The sequence below is a fragment of the Terrapene carolina genome, unplaced genomic scaffold (genome assembly GCF_002925995.2).
Source record: "Terrapene carolina triunguis isolate 2854851 unplaced genomic scaffold, T_m_triunguis-2.0 Scaffold136, whole genome shotgun sequence".
Classification (NCBI taxonomy): domain Eukaryota; kingdom Metazoa; phylum Chordata; order Testudines; family Emydidae; genus Terrapene; species Terrapene triunguis.
The window spans coordinates 10,032,111-10,057,231 of NW_020664487.1; the positions used below are offsets into that span (position 1 = coordinate 10,032,111).

Consider the following 25,121-nt stretch of genomic DNA (forward strand, 5'->3'; position numbering starts at 1 on the left):
TCAAGTTGTTGGCGCCTGCGCTGAAATCCCACAATTTTCTGAGGTTTATATTAATTCATTCTGCACTACCTCTTGGTATAAATTCATAGCATAGGATCATTTTTGTCCTTCCTGGCAAAGTGAAGTTTAAAATAAGATAATTAGGGGAGGAAAGGTGAAGACCAGGTCCTATTTCTACTTCTGCTTCCAAGGAGGCATTGTTGTCTAGTGAAAAGGGCGTTTCACTGCGAGTGGTCACCTTGTGTGGTGAGGGGTACTCACCCCTGGAGTCCCCTAGAAGTCCTAGCAATACAATTACATCTCTGCCTCAGTTTCACGTAGACGGTTTCAATTTGTCTAATGAGGTTTATGTGTATTCAACAGTCACCCTTCAGAGGTCTAGTTTATTTAACCCAAAGGTGGAACATTATGCAAATAGGCCTCCACCCCAGTGTCTCTAGCTGGAGGCGGGAGGGGCTGAGTTAACTTACCCCACTTATGTCCAGGTCCCTTATTAGTAAGGCCCTCTTACTGTGGAACCCTCTTCTGGAGTCAGCGCCTCTTGTCATCAGCTGGAGGTGGGTGTCTCCTCTTGGGTCAAGGCCCTCACAGTTTTCAAACCATGATGACTCTTCCTCTGAACAGTATATAATTCCTCTGCTCTGGATTTGCTGCTCCTTAGTGAAGTCCTTCCAGGGTGACCAGGTTCCACTGAGACTAGGCAGTCCTATCTCCTCCCTTTTAGGAGCCTCCCCCACCTAGACAAAAACAACAAGGAGTCTGGTGGCACCTTAAAGACTAACAGATTTATTTGGGCATAAGCTTTCGTGGGTAAAAACCTCACTTCTTCAGATGCATAGAGTGAAAGTTACAGATGCAGGCATTATATACTGACACATGGAGAGCAGGGAGTTACTTCGCAAGTGGAGAACCAGTGTTGACAGGGCCAATTCAATCAGGGTGGATGTAGTCCACTCCCAATAATAGATGACGAGGTGTCAATTCCAGGAGAGGAAAAGCTGCTTCTGTAATGAGCCAGCCACTCCCAGTCCCTATTCAAGCCCAGATTAATGGTGTTAAATTTGCAAATGAATTTTAGTTCTGCTGTTTCTCTTTGAAGTCTGTTTCTGAAGTTTTTTTGTTCAATGATAGTGACTTTTAAATCTGTAATAGAATGACCAGGGAGACTGAAGTGTTCACTTACTGGCTTTTGTATGTTACCATTCCTGATGTCCGATTTGTGTCCATTTATTCTTTTGCGGAGGGACTGTCCAGTTTGGCCAATGTACATGGCAGACGGGCATTGCTGGCACATGATGGCATATATAACATTAGTGGATGTGCAGGTGAATGAGCCCTTGATGGTGTGGCTGATGTGGTTGGGTCCTCTGATGGTGTCGCCAGAGTAGATATGGTGACAGAGTAGGCAACGAGGTTTGCTACAGGGATTGGTTCCTGGGTTGGTGTTTCTGTGGTGTGGTGTGTAGTTGCTGGTGAGTATTTGCTTCAGGTTGGGGGGTTGTCTGTAAGCGAGGACTGGCCTGCCTCCCAAGGTCTGTGAGAGTGAGGGATCATTTTCCAGGATAGGTTGTAGATCGTGGATAATGCGTTGGAGAGGTTTTAGCTGGGGGCTGTATGTGATGGCCAGTGGTGTTCTGTTATTGTCCTTGTTGGGCCTGTCCTGTAGTAGGTGATTTCTGGGTACCCATCTTGCTCTGTCAGTCTGTTTCCTCACTTCCCCAGGTGGGTATTGTAGTTTTAAGAATGCTTGATAAAGATCTTGTAGGTGTTTGTCTCTGTCTGAGGGGTTGGAGCAAATTTGGTTGTATCTTAGGGCTTGGCTGTAGACAGTGGAACATGTGATGTGTCTTGGATGGAAGCTGGAGGCATGAAGGTACATATAGCGGTCAGTAGGTCACTCTTCCTTGCCCCACCTAGGACACTCTTCCTTGGTTTCCTTTCCTGGTGAGCCCCCTCACCAGGTCCCCCTGAGACACCCTCCCTTTGGGAGCTTTCACTCTGTTTCTCTCCCCAAGAGCCTTTGTTCGCTAGCCAGACTCCCCTCCCGCACTGGGACTAGCTGCCTTTTATCGCGCCCACAGTACTTCCCTGCCTAACTAATGGCCTGTCAGAGGTAGGCTCAGCCCCTGACCTCCTGAGAAGGCCAGCTTCCCTCTGACACCTTGGTTCTGTTCTTAGCTCTGTTACTGTCCCACCAGGTGATCTCATCTTTGTGTCCCATCCCACACTTCATTGGCTTAGATTGTGAGCTCTCTGCGGGCAGGGCCTACTTCACATGTGTTTATCCGATGCCTAGCCCAATGAGGCCCTGGTCTCACTTGCGGTCTCTAGGTTCCGCTGTAATCTGAATAATAATAATAGTCCTGGCTCTGACACAGACTTCCTATAGAATCTTAAACAAAATACTGCAACGAAAAAAGCCCCCAGAGTATGAGTTGATCGTTCATCTATTTCTAGCACACATTCAGCTCAGACTCCGACTGGGACCTGTAAGTGCTGCTTTGGTACAAATAATAATCAAGAATAAGGATAACACCAGAGAGGAAGTAAAACAAAATCCAAAAGAAAGGTTGCTTCAGTCTTTCACAAGTTTGCCCAATGAGGCAGGGCTCCTGTGAAAAAAATAGTTTGATCATGTGTTTAAAGACATATGATAATGCATATCCACAAGGAGGCCAAATTAAGGTTGCCAAGGCAACTTTAAATCTAGCAATTCCTAACTGCCAAGTGCTTGACTTTTCAACCTTAATGTTCTTTGGTACACGTGTGCATATATAGAATCATACAAAGGTACAGCTGGAAGGGACCTCAAGAAGTCATCTAAATCCATTCCCCTGTACACAGGCAGGACCAGGTACACCTAGACCGTCCCTGACAGATGTTTCTGTCTAACCTGTAATAATGTACATGGTCTTGAGGGCAAGAGTTTAGCATTATTCCAAAAAGGATTAGATATTTATATGGATCACAAGAATATCCAGAATTATAATAGCAAACAATTAAAAATAAACAGGAGCTTTGGAAGGGACTTAACACCTCCTGATTCAGGGTTTAAGGCAATCTCTAACTAATGGTAGTGAGGAGGAAACTTTCCCTCGGGGCAGGGTAGCCCAGAACTGTTACTGTGGGGTTTCTTGCACCTTTCTCTGAAGCATCTAGTGCTGGCTGCTGTTGAAGACAGGATATTGTACTGAAGGACTCTGGGTCTGATCAAGTCTGGTGATTCTTACAGGACTCCATTGCTCACACGCCAAACTCCAAAAAGAAATCGATTCCACGCCCCTGCTGCATATAATAGTCTGATTGGAGCTGTCTAGAGGAAGACCATTCCATTTCACGAGTTTTGAGGTTTTTTTAAAAAGAGTCATAACTTTTGAATGTTTTTATGCAACAGAATTGTGTCAAAACAGCTGGTTTTGAATCAAAGACATCAGGTGTTTGATTTGGGTCTCTCTCTCTGGTCAGAAATGATCAGCAAACCCTAGACCTCAAAAATCTTCCTGGGGAAAACTTTAACAAAACAGCATATTTTGAGAAAATAAAAATGACCAGCTCTAATTCTGATTGATTGATCTTCTTTTACCCCTAGTCCCATATAAATGGGGTTGGATCTTCGAGTCCTTCTTCTCCATTCCACTCTGTTTTGAATCGGTTCCTCAAAAACTCCACATCTAATCAAATCCTTTTGTGTAACATCCATTCATCTAAGTTTGGGCCTTCTCTTGCTCTCCAATTCTAAGTTTATCACCTGTTTCCTATAGACTCTTCCAGTCTTGTTTTTGCATGCCCCCCAAACCATTCTAAGCCTGGATTCCCTTTGCTTTTTCAATAACAGGTACCACGTTCACACTTCCTCTAAACTGTTCATTCTGAACTCAGTCCATCCATCTTAACATTTTCATTTCCATTGTATTCGGGATCTGCTCCTCTCTCTGTGTCCAGCATCTGGAGCCGTACAAAAGTGCAGGCCCAATTACCGGCTTGTAGATCTTGCTTTTCAATTTGATAGGCATTCTTCTATACCCTAATCACTCTGCACACTTCTCTTCATTTAGTCCATGCCTTTGCTGTTATGCTTATAAGTTGGTCATTGGATTCACCATTATCCTGTACTATGAAACCTAGGTAACTGAACTTCCGTTTTATTTATTTATGTTGCTTTTCATGCCATTTCTTTCAAGTACACATCTCAATCTTCCATCTTCTCTTTGCTCTCTCCCATGAACACTATCATCTGCAAAAAGCATGCACCAGCGTGTTCTCTGTCAGGACATCGAGCAAAAAAGGGCCGAGTGCTGAGCCTTGATGTCCTCCAACTCTGACTAGAAATTGGTCAGTTTGTCCACCCAGCCTTCCCTCTGTGGTAACAGCACCCTCGTACATGTCCTGTATGCGTCTGATTATAGTCTACTGGTATCTGTTCCGTTCTCAGACATCATCAGATGACTTCTCCTGGAATATGGTCATAAACCTTCTTAAGATGTATGAATACTATGCACAGGGTTTTCCTCGTTTTTCTATATTTTTCCACAAGCAATCTTAATGCACAGATAGCATCCATTGTTGACTTGCCTGGCACAAATACAAACTGATTGTCACTGACCTTTATAGTCTCTTAGCAATAACTTTCTCCCAGGTCTTCACTATGTGGCATATGAGTTTTTAATAGCATGGTAGTTACCACAATAGCTTGTGTAAAGGATAGCAGGCTTTATCTTTGCTACATCGGGATAGACACATGGTTTTGTCAGTCCTACTCTGCTCCCATTTGTGGGAATGGCTTTGCATCATTGTATTTCTATTCATTATCCTTACTTGGTGGGTGATGGACTTCCAATAATTCAGTTCTTTGATCTGATCCTGTTAAGCCACAGTCCATTATCCGTTCAGGATGTGTTCCAGGATGGAGGGTAAAAAAACAAAACAAAACAATGCTGTCAGTAAAATACTCCAATGAAAGTAAGTGAGGACATGAAGTAAGGTTACACTGACACAAAGTGCTGGATATCAGCACCTGTGCCTCATTAATCCACTCAGTCCCTCTCTCTCTCTACTCTGTGAAGTGGCATGATAACACACAGCCACGATAAAATACATTTGAACTTGCTGTCCGTGCTTTCTGGACAGCTGAAAGAGACTCTCTTAGCAAAGCATCATGGAATTCACCTCAGTTTGGGCACGTGTTAGGTGCCGAGATGGGTGGAGAATTCTGAGCTAGAGCGTGCAAGCTTTCCTCATGCTGCTGAGTTATTTGCACAAGTGAAGTCAACACCACCGCTCAAGGGAGAAAGTAGACATTAGCACGAGGAAAGGTTGCCCAATGTTGCCTTTTAGGAGGAGCTGAAATGAAGCCAAAATGCAGAAAGTGGAGTTTTGTCTCTAATCTAACACAGTGTCTTCTTATTAGTCTGATTGACAAAGGGACTCGGTGCCTTCATAAAAGCCTGCCCAGTAGCTCCCTCCTCATCAATTAAATGATTAGGAGGCAAAGTGTTTGCAGTTTAATAGACAGGGCAGGGAAAGGAAAGACAGGTGAAGTGACAGAACCACCAGGACACGTAGTCCAGTAAGAGAACCAGAAATAGAACCAATGTCTTCTCAGTTCAAGGCCTTCCCCCTCTTGACCACACTGCCTTTAATAGCCAGCCTTTCTAGCTATAGATGATTTATGCTATGTGGAGCTGGCCTCGTCACCAGCACTTCACTCACCAGCGTGATTTGTTGACAATGACAATATCATCCCCGAAAAGGTTTGGCAGCAAGTGTATCATGCTGACCAGCAATCCCAAATGTCACTCACTCACTGTGGAGACAAAACATCCTAGTGTTTTCTGTAGCGAACAGCACAGTGGAGAGCGAGGGAGTGTGCGAGAACAGGAATCTGACATTGCGTGGGGTTCAACAGCAAACATATGGGCACTGCTATTGCAGAGGCTTTTGTGGGCCAGTTGCCAACATGAGAATCCATAGGTGGGCTCGGAGATGACAGAGCCAAGGTAGCAAAAGTTTGTAATGTCTGCAGTGCTCACAGCTTGAAACACGGCAGGCATATCCTGAAACTCACCAGCAAGCATCTATTTGAGCACAATGAGTCCTCGGGAACTTCGTTCAGGCTCGCTGGGATTTGTCACTGTCTTCTAGTGCTCGCTCCAAGCTGCACAGTCCACCTCTACCTCGCTAGAACACTGTCCTCAGGAGCCAAAAAATCTTACCGCGTTATAGGTGAAACCGCATTATATCACACTTGATTTGATCCGCCGGAGGGTGCAGCCCCCCCGGAGTGCTGCTTTACCGCGTTATATCCGAATTCGTGTTATATCGGGTGGTGTTATAACGGGGTAGAGGTGTATATAAAAGAGAATTTCCTCCAGCTGAGTCTGGATGCTGGGCTTTGGTGAATCTTCATTTAAATGTTGAGATACTTGCTAGAAAACAAACCAGGTCTGATCATGCTTCTCAGAGACACTATTCCTAGATTTCTCATGATGTCTGGGTGGCTCATAGAGTCCTGTGTTGTATTCATACAGCCATAGAGTCTCAGGGATGGATTAAGACCTACAGAGCCCTAGACATAAATTCCCTGACTCTGTGACCCTACCCACGTGATGTGGCCTCACTCCTGCTTGGGGCAGTAATAAGCCATCTATTGGGCTAGTGGAGGAAGGATGCCATCACCACTCCCAAACCATTGTCCGTGGGTAGAGTTGTGTTGGCAGAGACCATCCCCTTCACCGCAAAGCATTAAGTTAAATGGAGAGTTCAAAGCTCTTGTTATGCTGTCTGCAGCGTTAGGCAGATATAACTACGCTGGGGTCATGTTTTCAATTTTTTCTTGTGACCATGAGGGCTAGAAACTGACATTTTAATAATTTGAGATTCAGAGGTCGTGACGGACTCCAGGCAGAAAGGCCAGGGCAGGGGCCTGTATTCAAACGGGGATACGTGTACCTCTAGGGGGACGTGAGTTCTCATCAGGGGCTTCTTGAGAAGAATCCTGTAATGGCGGACAAAGGCTTTTATTTAGTCAGACTTGGCAATCTAATCATAGGTATATTATGACCCTATCTCAGATGGGAGTATTTGGTAGACTACATTATTTGGAAAGAGGTACACAGCCTAGAAAGTTTGAAAACCTCTCTATGCCTTAATCCAGCCCTGCAGATTCCCATTCTGAGTACCACAGGGGAAGCCATCCATTGGCACTTGGCTGGCAAAAGTTTGACTGAGAGAGGCTGGCGGAGTTTCACTGTGTGGGCTGATGCTTCTCCTCCTTGCCCTACCAGCTCCATAGCTCTCTCTGCACAGCAGCTTGCTGTCTTTAGAGTAAAAGGAATCCTGCTAGTGCAGGATCAGGTAACTCCAGGCAGCGAGGCAGGAGGTGAACCGTACTGCTCTTCTACCAGTAGCAACATTCATGGCCACCTCCTGCCACTTAGTACTTCTGAGTAATAGCAGCATTCAGTTAAAACATTAGTCAGATGGGGGACAAGTTAGGCCTGGCCATTGTCCCCTTAGTGGCTGTGATGTTTGGAATAGCAGGTTACCTGGAGCACTATAGAGCGCTTCAGTTTGCCAGCCTTTAGCCCCTCTACTTTGCAACCGCAAAGGGCAAACGTTACCCCTCACTAAAATGAACGCCGAAATCACTGGCCTAGGTTGTCAGAGGCTGGGTTCTCGGCACCCAGAAATGAAGGCAGCCAACATCGCTAGTCACCTCTGTAAATCTCGCGTGCTATATTGATGAGAATGTTGCGCCGCAGAAGGCAAATAAATAAGTTTAGGTAATTTTGCTTTGATTTGTGTAAAATTCATAACAGGTCTTGATACGTGTCTGTTTTGCCATTGTTTCATGACAGAAAATTGCCGGCTCCCTATGTTTAGGGAAGTGTGTTTATAACTTATTGATCAGTGTGGCTTATAGATGCCATGTGATATGCAGTCCTTAGAGGATATGAGTCTGTTACATGTCCCAGCCTAAGAGGTTGTTTATTTAGCTCAACCTGGTAGGACCCAGGCTTTTGGTTCAAGAGGTCCCTGGTTCAACCCCTGGAGTCACCCAAGATGGTGGCTGTCACGTAAGCAGGAGTTTGTCCAGGTTACACAATTTTCATAAGTACGCTAGGGAGTATTATATCCATGTCTGCCTGCTTGTCCAGGCACAGGAGCGCATGAGGACTCAGAAATCCACCCCCTGGCTTTGTCAAATCCAAACTCTCTGTCACTGGCGGTCTTTAGGCACATATCTTCCTAGCGCTGCACTCTCTGGTATTGAACTTTCTCCAGCATCACATGAAACTAGTGATGTTACACTGCAGAATTAGCACATGGGGGGCAATACCTCTCATTCAAGAAAAACTGCCAAGTGTAATGTGACCCATTGCTGCAGACTGGCACTAATTGCAGTAACATTCAGCTGTAATTTAATGTCTAGCCATCTTCCAGCTGTCTAACATTTGTTAAATCATACATTCACACGGGGGCTGAGGGTGGAGGGGGGGCGTATTGTGTCGAATGGCTGGCTGGCTGGCTATTGGTTTCCATTCCAATCCTGTTTTCAGTTACTCACAACTTTTCCTCAGCTGACATTTCCCTTGCTTGGTCTCTGCCTGTAGGTGACTATATCTTGCAAAATGTTGGAACACAACCAGTTTTGCCATTTGGGGCACAAAATTAAATACATAAATAAAACCCCACCATCTCGCAACTGGAGAGAAGGTTCACAAGAGGCCCAAGATGAACAAAACCAACCCCCCGCTGCTTTTTCTGATTTACGTACGCCATTCTTGTTGAACTAGCAGGTGGTAAACCAGCAAAATCACGGCCCCCTTCCCTTATTGCAAATTAACAGTCTGTGAACTCCCAGCAAACACTGCTCAATCAAATGGGTATTTTGCATCTAAACCCCATTGGGGTAAGCTCCAGTTGATTGCCTCAGCTCAGTATGGTGCTTCCAGCTCCAAGTCTGAAATCCCCTGCTACATGTACCCCTCAACATACCCCATGTCAATGCTGGCAAGATAGGGTCTCCTGTTAGGACCACTAGTGAAGCCAGCTGTGGCAGAGAGGTGGCACCATCTCTAATGGACACCATATTATCAAGCATCTAGTCGCTGAGCCCTACTGCTGATGCACGTGGGGTTAGATCCTCAGCTCCTCCAGAGCATTACTAGGACAGCTGAGAAGGAAAAAGATGACTGTGCACTACTTTTACATTGCCGGGATACCCCAAACTACGGGCAGCTGGCTTCAGCCGCAAGCATAACTTAGAGCAGCCTCAGGGTTGGTCTGTGTTATGCAGCCACCATGTTCCAACTGTGTGCCTTTCTCCCCAAGCATGGTACCTACTCTTTAGCTGCTGAATCCTTGGTTTCAATGGAGCCGATTTAAGTCAGTACTGAGTGCTTTAGAAAAATCCCACCCTGAAGGGTAGGGTGGTGTGTGTGTGTGTGTAAATATATATACAATTTAGACATTCTATATAAAAAACTATGGTGAAAATTGCATGGTTAAGCACTTGAAAGTTAGAAAACACCAAAGTGTTGTGCAAACATATTACAATGCAGTCTTTAATTACATAATCAAATACTAGTGCTTAAATAACACTGGATAATATTATATACCATTTTATACAACTTTAAATATATGGTATGTAGCATCTTGTGATAGCGTATATGCCTCTGTGTAGACAAGATTCTAGGAGCCTAAGTAGCTATGCACACGTACACGTGATTGTTTCAAAAGTGGATTCCAGTTGTAAAGAATCAACCCACATAGCAGAATCAACAGCATTTTTAAAGTCATTAACCCGATAGCCGGACTCACTCCTAAACTCCTGGCCCTGGCAAGTCAAGGGGCACACAAGCAATTTATGGCCAGCATTTTCAAACTGAGGGCATAAAGTCAGGCACTTAAAATACGTACGTAGGCACGTGAATAAAAGGGACGTAACTTATATAAAGACTGAACACACACGACTTACACCAAAATTAATGGCAGAGTCTCTGAAAATTAGGCCCTTATTTAGTTGCTGAGATATTAATTTGGGTACCTGCCTAGCTTTAGGCTGGCATGGGAACAGCCATAATTTGGCCAGTGGAATCTCTCTCGCTGGAACGGAGCTCAGCAGACTTCATTTCAGGGGCTCTCGCTAATCAAGATTCCTGTGGGAAAGGAGGAATTCTACTTCCACAGCGCAGATTGGAATGTCGGTGATAAAACCGTGATGGGTGAGCTTCTGCCGACAGGAGCTCTGAGTGACAGAGATGCTGCCTCAACAGCCAAATACGGTAGACCAATAGGAAATTTCCTTCACTCCAGGAGGAGGGAAATACGAGTACAAAATATTAGCAAATATTATTAATGTTTCAGTAGCACTCAGAGGCCATAACTGAGATCATTGCCCCAGTGTGCTAGACACCCTTCAAAGACACAGTAAGAAACAACTCTTCCCCACGGATCTAACTATCTACATAGACTTGACAATGGACGGGAGGGGAAACAGGTAGGAAGCGAATTGCCCAAGGTCCCCAGGCAGGTCAGTGGCAAAGCCAGGACAGGGCAGGTCTCCTAAGTCCCAGTGTACAGCCATTCAAACCTGCTGCTTTTCTCCAAATGCTTCTTGCTAGAGACATATTTGTTCACTGCAAGGAAGCGTATTAGAAGGCTGCAGAAGGTCAAAACGCCGACATCCCTTTTGTGTGTAAAATCTCAAATTGTTCCATCAGCCTGAACCTGTGGTCTGTATGCCGCCCCCCTGCATGGTGCAGAGAGGAGCAGATCCACCTGGAAAACTGCATACAAGCTTGTGTTGCCCAACAGCCAAGTGGGGAAAGCAAACAGAGCCAGGCTTTGAGAGCAGGGGCATGACAGCCAGCGCGCTCCTTCGAAACACTGGCCCGTGTGTGGCAGGAAAAGTTATAGAGACTGGAAGCTGGTGGAAGCAGCTTTGATTCCAATTACGTGCTCTTTGGCTCCTCCCAGAGTTCCAGAATGAACTGGGATCAGGGAGCCAAGGGCTATTGGCCCTGCCAAACCATCTTGCCGTACAATGGTAATATCGGCTAACATTGGCTCAATCTCTCCACACAACTGCTGGGGTTCCATGGGGTTGGGGACATTCCCTTTGAGGCCTCTGGTCTTTCTTCAGTCCGCACCCCCACCAGTCTTTGGATAGGGAGCATGTGTGTGCACCGTACTGCCAACGGAGATGTTGAATTTGGCTGTTAATCCCCCACCCCCATGTGCACTTCTGCATAGGAGGGAAGCATATGGGCCTAACTATTTTACATCAAAGCCAGTAGTAAAAGACAGAGATGAAATTTAAAGGGTCAGAATAGCCCTTGACAAATGAATGGCCAATCAGCTGCTTACTGTATGCCATCTCCCTTTTAAATCTCGAGTTATCTTTTACTCACCCTATCTTTGATTATTTTTGGAAGAGTAGCTCTCACCCACCTTGTACATAAGTGATTTGTTTTCCATCCATCAGTCCCCAGTCACTGCTATCAAGGGTGCTATATTCCAAGTCCTACACCCATGAGTTAAGAAGAAAAGGAGGAGATCAGATCCTCAACTGGTGAAAATCAGCATAGCTCCATTGCCTTCAAGGGTTTTGTGCCAATGTACACCAGATTTGGCCCGATCCAATTTACCACCAAAAAAATTGATATCCTATAACATTTGCTTAGCTTACAACCAACAGAGTGTTGAAGTAATATGAATACAAAACATCTGTAGATGTTTTACTTAATGGAAATGGATTCTGATCTACTACTGTTCATTTGTCAATATCAGCTAATACAATTATGTCATTTAAATGTATCCAGGAAGTGAAATATTTTTTTCAATATAAGCAGCAAAGGTTCTATTGTTATACTTTTAAATCTTTGTATTTCATTTTTAAATGTAACTGCATATGTTGTTACACCGTGTTTTCTATTCTAGTACGTGCATCTGATCTAGTCATTATTGTCGTTATTCTTTCATAGGTCTGTTATTTTCAATGTAATTAATAAACAGCTAGAAGTTTGTTAAGATATATTTTGTATTTCATAGATCGAGAGATTTTAAGGCCAGAAGGAATGACTAGCTCATTTAGTCTGACCTCTATAAAAACGGCATAGCATTTCATCCAATTATCCCCATATTGAGCTCCATAACTCTTGTTTGACTAAAGCTTATCTTCCAGAAAGCCAGCCAGTCTTCACTGTGTGTTCTTCTCTGATGTTTACTTTCCTGTATTTTCATTTAGTCCAATACAGTTAACACCAATCTGTGTGCTTCCAAGTGATCTAAACAGTTAAACTACATTTTATCAGATTTTCCATATTTGTTCTACTTGGCATATTGGCTACTCTGTGGTTGTAATTCATGTCATACCTATTATCTGGTTTCTGAGCTGAAGGGTGGACCTCTTCATCTATCATAATGTAATTTTCCGTTGGCTAAGAACAGAGAAATATCATTTTTGTAGATTGTTTTTATTTGGGAAGGCACTCAGCTACTACCGGGGGGAGGGATAGCTCAGTGGTTTGAGCATTGGCCTGCTAAACCCAGGGTTGTGGGTTCAATCCTTGAGGGGGCCACTTAGGGATCTGGGGCAAAAAATCAGTACTTGGTCCTGCTAGTGAAGGCAGGGGGCTGGACTCGATGACCTTTCAAGGTCCCTTCCAGTTCTAGGAGATAGGATACCTCCATTAATTAATTAATAATTCATTAATTACTGTGCAGAGTGCTAATATTAGAACTAGATAGATAGGTAGATGGACCGAAGGATATTTTTTTTCCAGATTAACTCTTTCTATAAGCTTTAGGCTATGTCTACATTTGGAGCTAGGGGTCTGATTCCCAGTTCATATAGACATACTTGTGCTAGTTCTCATCCAGCTACCATGCTAACAATAATAGGGTAATAGGGGTAGCACAGGAAGTAGTGAGTGACAGCATAGGTTTGCCATACTGGGTATGTAACCAGGTTCTGGCGGATTTGTACTCAACACAGCAAGACTGTGTGCTGCCCTGGTTACACTACTATTTTTAGCATGGTAGCTCCATGAGTATGCCTGCCACACCTCTACCTCCAAGTGTAGACACACTCTTAGAATTCTCCAGTTCAGTTATAGGCTGAAATTCTTTATCAACAATAACTGATAGTATGGGTGATATCCTGGCCTCATTAAATCAATGGCAAAACACTGACTGACTTCAGTGGGGCTAAGATTTCATCCTATATTTATAACCTCTACCCAAAATCACATGGGTCTGCATTCCAAAATCAAGGGCCTTGTCCAAAGTTAATTGAAGTAAATGGGAGACTCACCATTGGCCACATAACTGCTTTAGCAACTAAAATGGGTTTTGTATGATGTCCCAAGTGCAGAAAGGTGCCATGACATGTCCATGTATGACATCTGGGGTATTACTACTTTTCTTCTGCTTTGATTCAGGTTAACCTCCATAGTCATATCAGCTAGGCGTAGGATCACATAATAGATCAAGTATCTCTTAGTAATGTATATATTCTTGTTATCCATACGTATATTTTGCTATTGTGTGTGCTCATTCTGTTTCCATTGAAGTCAAGCCATTAATTTCCGTGGGAGTAGGTTTAGGCCCTATTTATTCAGTTTTGTAGTCCCATATCTCTTTGCCATTTGGCTGTAACTGGTAAGGCGAGATCAGCATTATAACAGGAAAATAACGTATACAGGTCTGATCCTGCAAATACTTATGCATATGCTTAACTTTATGTACTGTGGATTGTTGTAGTCAAGCCAATTGGATTACTCACACATGTAAAGATAAGCATGTGCATAAATTGCTGCAAGATCATGGCCTTAGCCTACAGATTTTATTTTTGGTATCTTTGCCACTGTCAATGTATTAATTTTAACGCATTCTCCTTTCCATTCTGGTGATTTCCCAGATATTGTGTAGTGCTTCTTTGTGTTCAGCAAAATAATTGGTTGACTGGTCAATTATATTTAAGTAATGGTTGATTTAAAGGTAACAGAGCCTTATTTTCAGTGCAATCGTGTTAATCCTTTATCTTGCCGATGTTTAATCGAGACACATGCTGGGGTATCCCACAATGACGTTCATTGTCCATAAAACAAGCGGGATGATTTTTTCTGTGCCTACGCTTCATGAGCCATAGCTGCAAGCCTGATTTTAATATGTGGGTTGAATTCAGCCCTCATTTGGTGCTCGGCCAGTAACATCCTGGAGATTGTGCTAGAAGAGAAGTGTTTATGGGAGAGAGGAGTTCCTGCCATTTAACAGCGTAAAATGGTGCAGAGTTTGGTGAGACTCTTGAGATGGAAAACATCAATATGGTGCCACTGCTTTGCTCAAATTCTATGAAAAGACATTCAGTGGCAAATGCAGCAGTACTAAGGGCATGATGGAAATGTGTGTTGTTTTAACCAGACCCTTATTTATAAAATCAAGGCCTCTTTTAGTTCAGTGTGGAACATCAGAAAAAGGGCTAATACTGTATTGAACTAGGTGGGGGAAAGGGTTCAAATGACCAGGACCCAGGAAGGTTCTTACATAATCTTTAGTCCATGAAGAGTCCCATTGATTTCATTCTTTCTGAGCGTGAACACTTTCCTGAAATGGAGCCTTGCACTGGTATAATTTCTTTGGCTTCAATGGTATTAGCATAGCTGAGGAGAGAATTCTGCTCTGAACATATAACATACCGTGCATTGCATTAAATGTAGCCAAATGCCAAACCTTTTCTGCCACCAGGATATGTCAGCAGCTCTCGAGTTCTGCTGATGAAGTCCTGGCATTTTGTTGTTTTAACTTCCCCTTGTGCATTAACCAACAGCTCCAGGGTAGATGACATTTCACATATTTTTCATATATGGACATGTTTAAACACCTAGCCCAGATAGATAACTGTGGAATTCATTGCATTTCATTCCTGATTCCGGCCCTGGAATTTCAGGGACTGACTTGTCATAGTAGAGAATCAAGATAAAGGGAGTAAGTAGGACGTGTTGTTTCAAATGCTGGTTTAAAAAAAATAAAAAAAAGCAGCACATCACAATAGCAAGTTAAATATAGAAATGGATTAGAGAGCCATTGTTTTCAGTCCTGCTACATAAGACTGGACTCTCAAAATGGAATGCCACTTGACCTTTAATGTCTCATCAGTCCGTGCTTGTATTTAACTGATGCAGGGAGGACACATTTCCCCTTGGAAGTGTCCTGTGTCGACATGACAGTTGCTGCAGCTGGGTCACACAATGTTCAGGAGGCATAAACCCAGTGCTGCAGAGCACAAGAAGGACTTTGCTGTGCATGGAGCCGCACTGCCGGGGCCACAGAATGACATGAGGTCTTTTTTCAACTTGTCTCAGCTTGTACTCTCTGCTGGCCAGCTCAGATCACCGCCCATACTCAGGCATTCAAAAATCACTTACTTTGAAGTGGAAATCCTTGATGCCCAAAGTAAGAGGCAGATCTGTGTGGTGGATAAGGTGAGTGTGTGTCATTTTCGGCACACTGCTGAGTGCGTGATTCAAAAGATGCCGTTATGGTTTACTTTTTCCTCTAGTGTAATATTATCCTAACATGGATTTAATCTTGTTCATCCTACCGGGACATACTCAGAATGTCTCCTTATTCACTGTCCTTTGATTCTTTTCTCTTGTGTTCCAAAACCTTTGCAAATAAATACGTTTGGACTTTTTATACCTGCTGACTGGTCAGCAGAATCAAGCAGATACTTTGCTTAGGTTTTATAGTTTATGAGATTGCAATGTTTATTTCAGGGCCTAATACTTAAACAGGCACTTTAGAAAAGGTAATTCAGTTTTATAAGATATTTGCAAAGACTTGAATCACTGCAGTACTGTAGGTTCTTTCTAGTGTCCAAATGCATTGAGTAGAACCCCATTTATCCAAAGGGGAACCGGGATCCAGAGTAGATTTTCACGTAGGGCAGTTTGGCTAAGAGAGATTTTTGTGTTAATGACGTACATCCTGGGGCTTAAGTTACATTCAAATTATGGACAAGTGTGGCAAAGGGATGGGATAAGCTTGGATCCTACCACATAAGTAAATGCTGGCTTGAGAAAACACCTCAAGAGACTTTATCTAAAAATAAACATTTTCACCACAGATTTCTATTGCAGATTCGGAGGCTGGATTACCCATGGCTTTTGGGGAAAATCAAAGCTATTTATTAATGTTGGATAATTACAAATAGAGGGTCAGCTGGAAAAAAAATCAGCATTGAGTCAATGGAGCTATTCCAGTGTACACCAGCAGGCAATCTGACCTATTGAATTTTGCACGGAAAATTGTAAAATACAGAATATTTCTTTAGAGTATAGAACATTAGCATGGCACAGCAGAATTATGAGACTTCTCATTTGGCTAAACAGTAATGGTTTATTATCTTCCTTACTGAAGATTCTTGTGTCCCCGTCCCCCCCCCCCCCCCCACACACACACTGGAACAAATAACTCAGACTTCTGAAGATATTAATTTTAACATCGTTTATATGTGCAGGCTGGGATACACCAAAAAATTTCCAGCATTCATGGTCTTTCAAAGCACCATTCTGTAATATAGATATCTAGTTTATATTAAATAAATCCATTCGTTTGCATTAATATTGCAAAATATTGAATGGTCAACAAAGATATAATACATTATTTATTATTTTTTAATGTGTGATTATGTCTGTACTGCAAAACTAACTAGATCTCCTATAATAATAATAATAATAATAATCAATAATGTGTTTTTTGAAAATATACTGAATAAAGTCTCCAATCCAAAAAACACCCCAAAAAACGTAAGCATTTACCTAACTTTAAGTTCATCAGTAGTCCCATTGACTTCATGGAATTTACTTCAATGGGAGCAGAGTTACGCGAATGCTAAGCACTTTGAAAAATCCCACCCTAACATGATTTGTCTAAACATTACTGTGGTGTACTGGAATAGCTACCGGCCAGGAGGCCTTGGTTTTAGTCCTGATACAGCAGAACCCCGTTTATCTGATCTAATTGGGACTGCGGCCACATCGGATAATCAAAAATCCAGATAATCTGGAGATGGGACAGTGCGAGCTGCAGCGCTACAGGAGAGAGACCCCACTTCTGGACCTGTGCGCTGGTTGTTCCATTAATACGGAGAGACGAATAGTGTAGGGTCAGATAAACGGGGCTCTACTGTACTGATTTTTGGGCTTCCTTGAGATAAAACCTCCCAAACTTTAGGCTCCCCCGCTTCAAGAGAGGACTCATAGTAATTACCCACTTCATACCTGAGTGATGGTTGTGACATGCTCCATAAATGCCAAGTAAAAAAGGCTCAGTTGCAGAGAGGGCAACTGAATTCATGGGCTTGTGGCATCTAGCCAGAAAGCCAGGGCCACCTGTGTATTGGCTGCCAGGAACGCCTCCCCTACCCCACTTCCAGGCATCGTACAAGAGATCATTGAAAAAATAACACAAGCCTCAGATTTCCAAAGCTCCCTGAGGAGTTTGGATGTCCAATTCCCATTCATCTGAGTGTTCAAACCCCTTAGTATACTATGGAAATCCCATTCCAAAGCAACTCCAAAGGCAGAGATTAATACATTCATTCTGTATTGCAACTAGAGCTCATTGGTATCAGTGCACCATATTTCTATAGTTTATTACAGCAATGAAGAGAACATTTCACTAAATTTCACATAACCTGCTGCTTAATTAAATGGAGAATAGAACAGACCTAACATGACACGTCTAATGTCTGCTTTCTATTTCTAATATAATTGCTATTAACTTCACTTCTCAGCCCTGTGTGTAATTATTTCCTGTCAAGATTAATAATAGGCGGGCACACCACGCACATATTTTAAAATATATACATTCTTATTCCGTCGTTGCAAATTGTTAACAATTCAGAGTATGCTGCTTAGCAAATGCATGTGTAATATTCCCAGTTTAATAAATCTGACTGGAAAACTAAATCAATAATGACAGAGCAAGTGCCTCTTATTCTCTCACCCTTATGGAAGCTCAGGTGGAGGGAAGAGATGATTAATCCCTCTGAAGATAAGTACCAGGCACTGCTACCCGATGGGTTAGTTGTCATCATTACACTGGCACAGAAATCCCATTACAGTTAATAGAAGATCTGTGCATTCAGTAAGGAGAATCCTGGCGCTATAGACTGTATAACAAGGAAGATCGTCTTGTGGTTAAGGCATCAGAGTGGGATTTAGGAGATGTGGGTTCAGTTGATCATACAGACTTCCTGTGCAATGTTGGGTAAATCACTGGATTACGCTGTGCCTCAACTTGCCTTCTGTAGAATAATAATATTTCCTTTTTCTTGTCTATGTGGACTGTAAGCTTTTTGGGGCTGTCTCTTGGTATGTGTCTGTAGCATGCCTAGCACAAAAAGGGCCTAATCTTGTTTAGGCCCACTTTGCGTATTCACTAATAATGATAACGGGATACTTAAATATAGAGATGTTGACTGATTCCTTCTTTCTCTTAATATCTCTGGGGGAAAGATGCCAGACTGTAGTTGCACAAAGAATAAAGTTTCTGCAGGGAGAGGTATAGGAAAGGAGGGTTAAGAGTAATTCAGCAGTGCCTGTACCAAATATTTAACAATTATGAGTCAGGAGTTCCACCCCTCACTCCCCAAAAAATCATGAGATTGGCTTAAAAATCTTGAAGTGTAAACACTAATAAATGTTAGATTCTTTTTACATTTTTATGGTTTCTGAGCTTGTAGGATACACTTGCTTCAACTTTTCAGGCTTTTCTCTGAAACCATGAAGGCTAGAAATATATCTTTTTAAAGTTGAAATTCTCACAAAATCCCCTGTCTCCAGGAGCTGGGGCTTTAAGAAAAACATCTAATATTGCAAGACTTGTGATAAAATCCCAAGAGTTGGCTGCACTGGTAATACATTTTGCATAGGTGTATGTATGCCATAGATGCACTCTACACAATTAATGATAATTAATAATACCTAGCTCTTGGGACTCTGCTATGAATGTTGTTATACAAGTGAAGTGAGAGACAGATAAAAATAGCTGCACTCAAGGATCAGAGCCCCATCGTACTATGCACTGTATGCACATATTGTGAATAGACAGTCTGAGCCCCAAAGAGCTTACAATGTATATCAGATTTAGCCTGCAAGGTGATGAGCATTCAAGGATTGGCATGGACTGCACCCTCAGCAAGTTTGCAGGTGACACTAAATTGGGAGAAGTGGTAGATACGCTGAAGGGTAGGAATAGGATACAGAGGGACCTAGACAAATTAGAAGATTGGGCCAAAAGAAACCTGATGAGGTTCAACAAGGACAAGTGCAGAGTCCTGCACTTAGAACGGAAGAATCCCATGCACTGCTACAGACTAGGGACTGAATGGCTAGGCAGCAGTTCTGCAGAAAAGGACCTAGGGGTTACAGTGGACGAGAAGCTGGATATGAGTCAACAGTGTGCCCTTGTTGCCAAGAAGGCTAACGGCATTTTGGGCTGTATAAGTAGGGGCATTGCCAGCAGATCGAGGGATGTGATCGTTCTCCTCTACTCGACATTGGTGAGGCCTCACCTGGAGTACTGTGTCCAGTTTTGGGCCCCACACTACAAGAAGGATGTGGAAAAATTGGAACGAGTCCTGCGGAGGGCAACAAAAATGATTAGGGGGCTGGAGCACATGACTTATGAGGAGAGGCTGAGGGAACTGGGATTGTTTAGTCTGCAGAAGAGAAGAACGAGGAGGGATTTGATAGCTGCTTTCAACTACCTGAAAAGGGGTTCCAAAGAGGATGGATCTAGACTGTTCTCAGTGGTACCAGATGACAGAACAAGGAGTAATGGTCTCAAGTTGCAGTGGGGGAGGTTTAGGTTGGATATTAGGAAAAACTTTTTCACTAGAAGTGTGGTGAAGCACTGGAATGCGTTACCTAGGGAGGTGGTGGAATCTCCTTTCTTAGAGGTTTTTAAGGTCAGGCTTGACAAAGCCCTGGCTGGGATGATTTAGTTGGGCATTGGTCCTGCTTTGAGCAGGGGGTTGGACTAGATGACCTCCTCAGGTCCTTTCCAATCCTGATAGTCTATGATTCTATGAATCCAGGAAAGCTTCTCCATTCCTGTTTAACACTGGTGAAGTGAGTTCCAAACATTTTATCAATATGTGTTTGTAATGTGTGTATTATTCATGAATGTTGAAGCATGAGTGTATTCTACAAATGACTGTCAGTAAAAATGTAGTCATATATTTAAATTAAATCTCAAAACACTTCTAAAGAAGATGGGGAGAAGAAGGGTTCCACCTGTAGTATCAGTGGTATTTATGGTGGGGAGAATATTTTAGTATTTTTATGTTTTTGTATTGGGGAAACTTCAGGGATTAGAGTCTGGAGATTTTCCTGAGAAATTTCAAATGGTCCTATCTCCAAAATGTTTTTGTCTGGTTATTCTTCAAAGTTTCCCCAAACTTCTCTTCTAGGAGGAGACCATGTGCTCAACATTTTAGGCAGAAAGGGTTTGTTGTGAAGACATTAGAAAATTGAGGGGAGGAAAGCCCAAAAAGATGCGCCCAGGCTCAAACAGAAGTTCTGGGGTTCTGTGCGGGAATCACTGGGTGAGATCCAATCACAGGAGGTCCAACTAGATGACCATAATGGTCCCTTCAGGCCATAGAATCTATGAATCTCTTCCCACTCACTTGCTCACAGGCAAGTAACTCCTGTTCTCCTTCCTAAAGGTGGGTCACAGTCTGCAGGGGAGTGAGAAGGCCTATGATTAGAGTTGGTCAACATATTTTGTTCAAGCTTTTATATATATATATATATAACAATATCATCTGTCGTCGTCCCCTCCTCCCCCCGCCCGTGCCAACATTTGTGTTAGGTTTCTTTCTGTACCCTCGCTTTTCCCATTTTGGCAGGAAAAAGGTATGGGGAGGAGGAGAGTGAAGGGAAGGAAAAAAGAAAAGGGAGGAAGAAAGAAAACCCCCAAAGCCACTCAGTATGTACCTACGTGGGGAACAAAAATGTGATAATGGGCTTTTCAATCTAGCCAGAAAAGGTGTAACTAGATCCAAGGGTTAGAAGTGGAAGTAAAGTGAGGGTAATTAGCCATTGGAACAACTTGCTGGGGGTTGTGGTGGATTCTCCATCACTGGCGATTGGTGTTTTTGTAAAAGACCTGCTCTAGCTCAAACAGGAATTATTTCGGGGAAGTTGTGGGCCCTGCAGAGGTCAGACTAGATGATAACAGTGGTCCTTTGTAATCTATGCATATACAGTATGTTCTGGAAAGCTATGAAAAACTGAAAACATGTTGATGTTCAGTTTTCATCTTTTTTATCAAAACCTCAGAAAATTTCAAAATTGTTTATGAAAGTTACTTACCATTTTTCAACTGACTTTATTTGTTCTTTATTCCAAAATCCAGACATAGTTTATTTTTAAGGTTATAAATGTGCAGTGGTTTGATTTATGAACACTGTTAAATCAACTCAGCCATTTTTGTTTATGCTGCAGCATTTGCCACATACTATTTTTTCTTCAGATTAACTTGTAGTAAAATGCATTTTCCAACACATATGGCACAGTGTAATTAATGTTGCATGAGTTGCTTTTAAGACAGAATGTGTTGTACAGCATTGTTTTGCAGGAGAACTCACCCACTGAAGAGCAACAGAGAAAGCTTTCCTCATCAAAACCCTTCAAGCTCGGCAGTTATGTGATTCAGCATTTTGCTGGCTGAGCTATGCGCGAGGACGCACTCCCAGTCTTTTACAGGGCAGGGATTTTTTTCATGGGAACTTTCCGAGTCTCCACAGGGAGATCTCACTTTCTAAAATGCATAGGACGGGAGCTCTGCAAACCTTGGGAAACCCACTTTCCCTCTGCTCTGCAAACCAGCCCCCACCAATGCCTACTGCTGCCCCTTCCCCATTGCAACTCCACTCTCCACTGCCCCATGCCATTTTCTGCTTGTCCGCAATAAGCACATAAATGTTAGATGCAGCATTGCCAACTGTTGTGATTTTATCACAAGTCTCATGATATTGGGGGTTTTCTTAATGCCGCTTCTCCTGGAGTCATGTGATTATGTGAGACTCTCCATTTTCTTTTTTTTTTTTTTGTAAAGTATCCTTCAGTTCCTCATGATTGGAGAGAAAACTTGAAAATTTGTACCCTAAAAGCTCACAAACCAGCAGGCAAATAAATAAGCCTTCAGATTTAATAATTATTATTATTATTATTTTATTATCGATCTCATGATTTTTATGACATGCTCGTGATTTTGGGGGCTGCCTCATGATTTTTGAATGCTTGAAATGCACGATATAAGACCTGTGTATTATTGTTATGCATTTATTAACATTCACATGTACAAAAATTATTTAAACTATGGACTAATCATTGACGTTTCTCTCTATCTGCTTCGATCAGAAGCTCTCTGGAGCAGGTATCATTCTTTTGTTTTATGTTTGTACAACACCTTACTCAATGGGGTCCTGCTCCATGACTGGGGTTCCCCAACATTCCTGCAATACAAATGAATAATGATCATTAGTATTATTTTTAATCAATGTAATTCTATGCCCCCTGTTGCTATATGATATGACATTGAGTAATCAGCGTAAGCCACAAAGCAACATTAGGCCTGATTTTGATTTCACTCACACCAGTTTTACATTGGTGTAACCCTCTTGGCTTAACTAGACTGTAAACTGTTTGGGCAAGGGACCAACTTTTTGTTCTGCCTTTGTACAGCACCTCACGTAATGTGGGCCTGCTCCATGGCTGGGCCTTCTAGGGCTACCATCTTCATCATCATTGGGGGAGGGATAGCTCAGTAGTTTGAGCATTGGCCTGCTAAATCCAGGGTTGTGAGTTCAATCCTTGAAGAGGCCATTTAGGGAACTGGGGTAAAAATCTGTCTGGGGATTGGTCCTGCTCTGAGCAGGGGGTTGGACTAGATACCTCCTGAGGGCTCTTCCGACTCTGTGATCAGCAGAGTTGCTCCTATTTTATACTGGTATGAGAGCACAGTCGGGCCTCTTGTCCTTATTTTATAGAAACTAGACCCTGGTATCATATCCCACCCACAAGGAACTTCACTGATCTCCACTCTTTGAAGAGTGGAATAATAAAGTAGCTATTTTCCTCCATAGCTCACAAGCAGCCAAATAAAGCAGGCATGAGTCAGGCATGTATAATCATCTCTAGCAAGTAAAATTAACTTCCCACACTCTGACCTGTATGTTATATTTATAAAAATTGCATTCATTTGTAAGTGAGCAATTGCTACCTTTAAAATAGGGTATTGAGTGTTCTTAAAGCTATTCCCTGCAATAACATGACATTTCATTTTACATCAGACTCTCCTCTTTGGCTCTACAATGCAGCAGTGATGGGCTAGGAGCAGTAGCATTGAACAGCTCCTTTTCTAGGAAATGTACTCAGGTTTTCTCTTAAGACAAGAGCAAGTTTTAGAACAGCTGCCAACACTCATGATCTAGCAGCGACCATCACTGGGAACAGCAGCAGCTAAACAAAACCTATATTTTCAGGACCACTAAAATCCAGATAGGATATTTGCATAATACTTTTGAAAGATCCCTTAGCCATTCTGAACACAGTCAATTCTGGGGTTTCTCCAGCTATTATAACTATGAACTGTAAAACCGTTTTCTAGTATAATTGAGTTGCCTTACAGCTATATCTGTGGATACACTTCACAAATGAAAAAATGCAAATAATTTCAATGGAACAACATGAACGCCAAAGGTCTTTTTAAAGGAATATGTGCTTTATTAAACAATGGAATTATCAGAAACCTTTCCTCCTAGTACTTACAGTACCTTGCAGCCCTTGATTATCCCTTCGTTAATTGTCTTGAATACCTTTTAAGATAGCTTTTACTGTTATGTCCGTTAATAGAGCTAGGCCAATGGGTTCAGGCGAAATAAGAAACTGTATGAACCTTCAAAACAAAATGCACTTGGACCTGATCCAAAGATCATGGGAGTCAGAAGGAAATGCATTGGTCTGGGTTGAAAGGAAGGGAGGCGAAGGTTGGGAATGGAAGAAAGACAGGTGTCTTTGTCAACACACAAAAAGAAGGAGAGACAAAGAAGGAAAAGGAAGACCTCAAATGATGTATTCAGCTAGTGGGCCTGATTCTCCATTGTCCCACAACTTCTGCAGACATCAAGGCCAGTGCAAAGCTAATGCAAAGGGGATATAAAGTGGTACCATTGTGATCTGGTGCTGTTTTACGTGTACTTTGCACTGGTGAAAATGACCGTGCAAAGGGCAAGGTGGTGAAGAATCAGGCCCCAGGGTGGTGAAGACTCAGATGAACAGAAATGTTGGAGGACTAAATTAGGGACTCTCATCCAGTGCAAATCATCAAATGTGCTGAGTGCCTCCCCGGTGTTTTTTTTCTTTTTTTTTTCTTTCTTCTTCTTGCAGTTGTAACATTTCCTTTGGCAGAGTTTTCCTGGGATGGCAAGCCAGCCCTCAGGAAATACACTGGGCCTGACTGAAGTCAGCACTCTAATTCCCCAGGTTTGGGTTCATGGACGATACGTCTCCCTAAAGAATCACCACCCTTTCCCTGTGGCAGCGCCCTGCCCTCCAGCAGTGGGACCAGCCTGCCTCCTTTGCAGCGACCGAGATACATGCAGAAAGCATGCACCTCACTGCACCCCCACCTACCGCATAGCCTGTGCGCTTTTGCTCTGCTGGTGGCGGACAGAATCCCATGAGAGACCATGCAGTGGCACTTAGCCCTGCACAGCGCAGGACTCCACAACAAACGGGTGGGGACAGGTCAAGGACTGGCTGGATGCAGGCTGGAGGGTCCACTAGTAGCAGATCCTCTTCCCTGGAGAGGGAGTGCTTCTTGGCTACAGTGCCTAGTGGGGCCTGCCTTCCATGCCGCTCCCTGGGGAACTACCCCGTGGCCAAGCCCCGCTACTTAGGGTGGGTGCTGGAATAAGGATTTGGAACAAACTGCTTCAACTTCTCAACATGCTGGTCTAGCAAATAGGTCACTGGCCTAGGGCTCAGATAGCTGGGGTTCCAGTCTTGGCTTGGCCACTGACCTACTATCCTGCCTTG

General features: G+C 43.0%; 1 protein-coding gene across 1 annotated transcript in view; it reads left to right on the plus strand.

Moving 5' to 3' along the window:
• The first annotated feature begins 15,254 nt into the window (after window positions 1-15,254).
• The window catches only part of TECRL (trans-2,3-enoyl-CoA reductase like), a 107,083-nt gene continuing 97,216 nt past the window's right edge, over window positions 15,255-25,121 (plus strand). Inside the window, exon 1 of the mRNA XM_026653341.1 lies at window positions 15,255-15,488. Within this exon, the coding sequence (XP_026509126.1) occupies window positions 15,255-15,488 (234 nt within the window). The remainder of the gene's footprint in view (window positions 15,489-25,121) is intronic.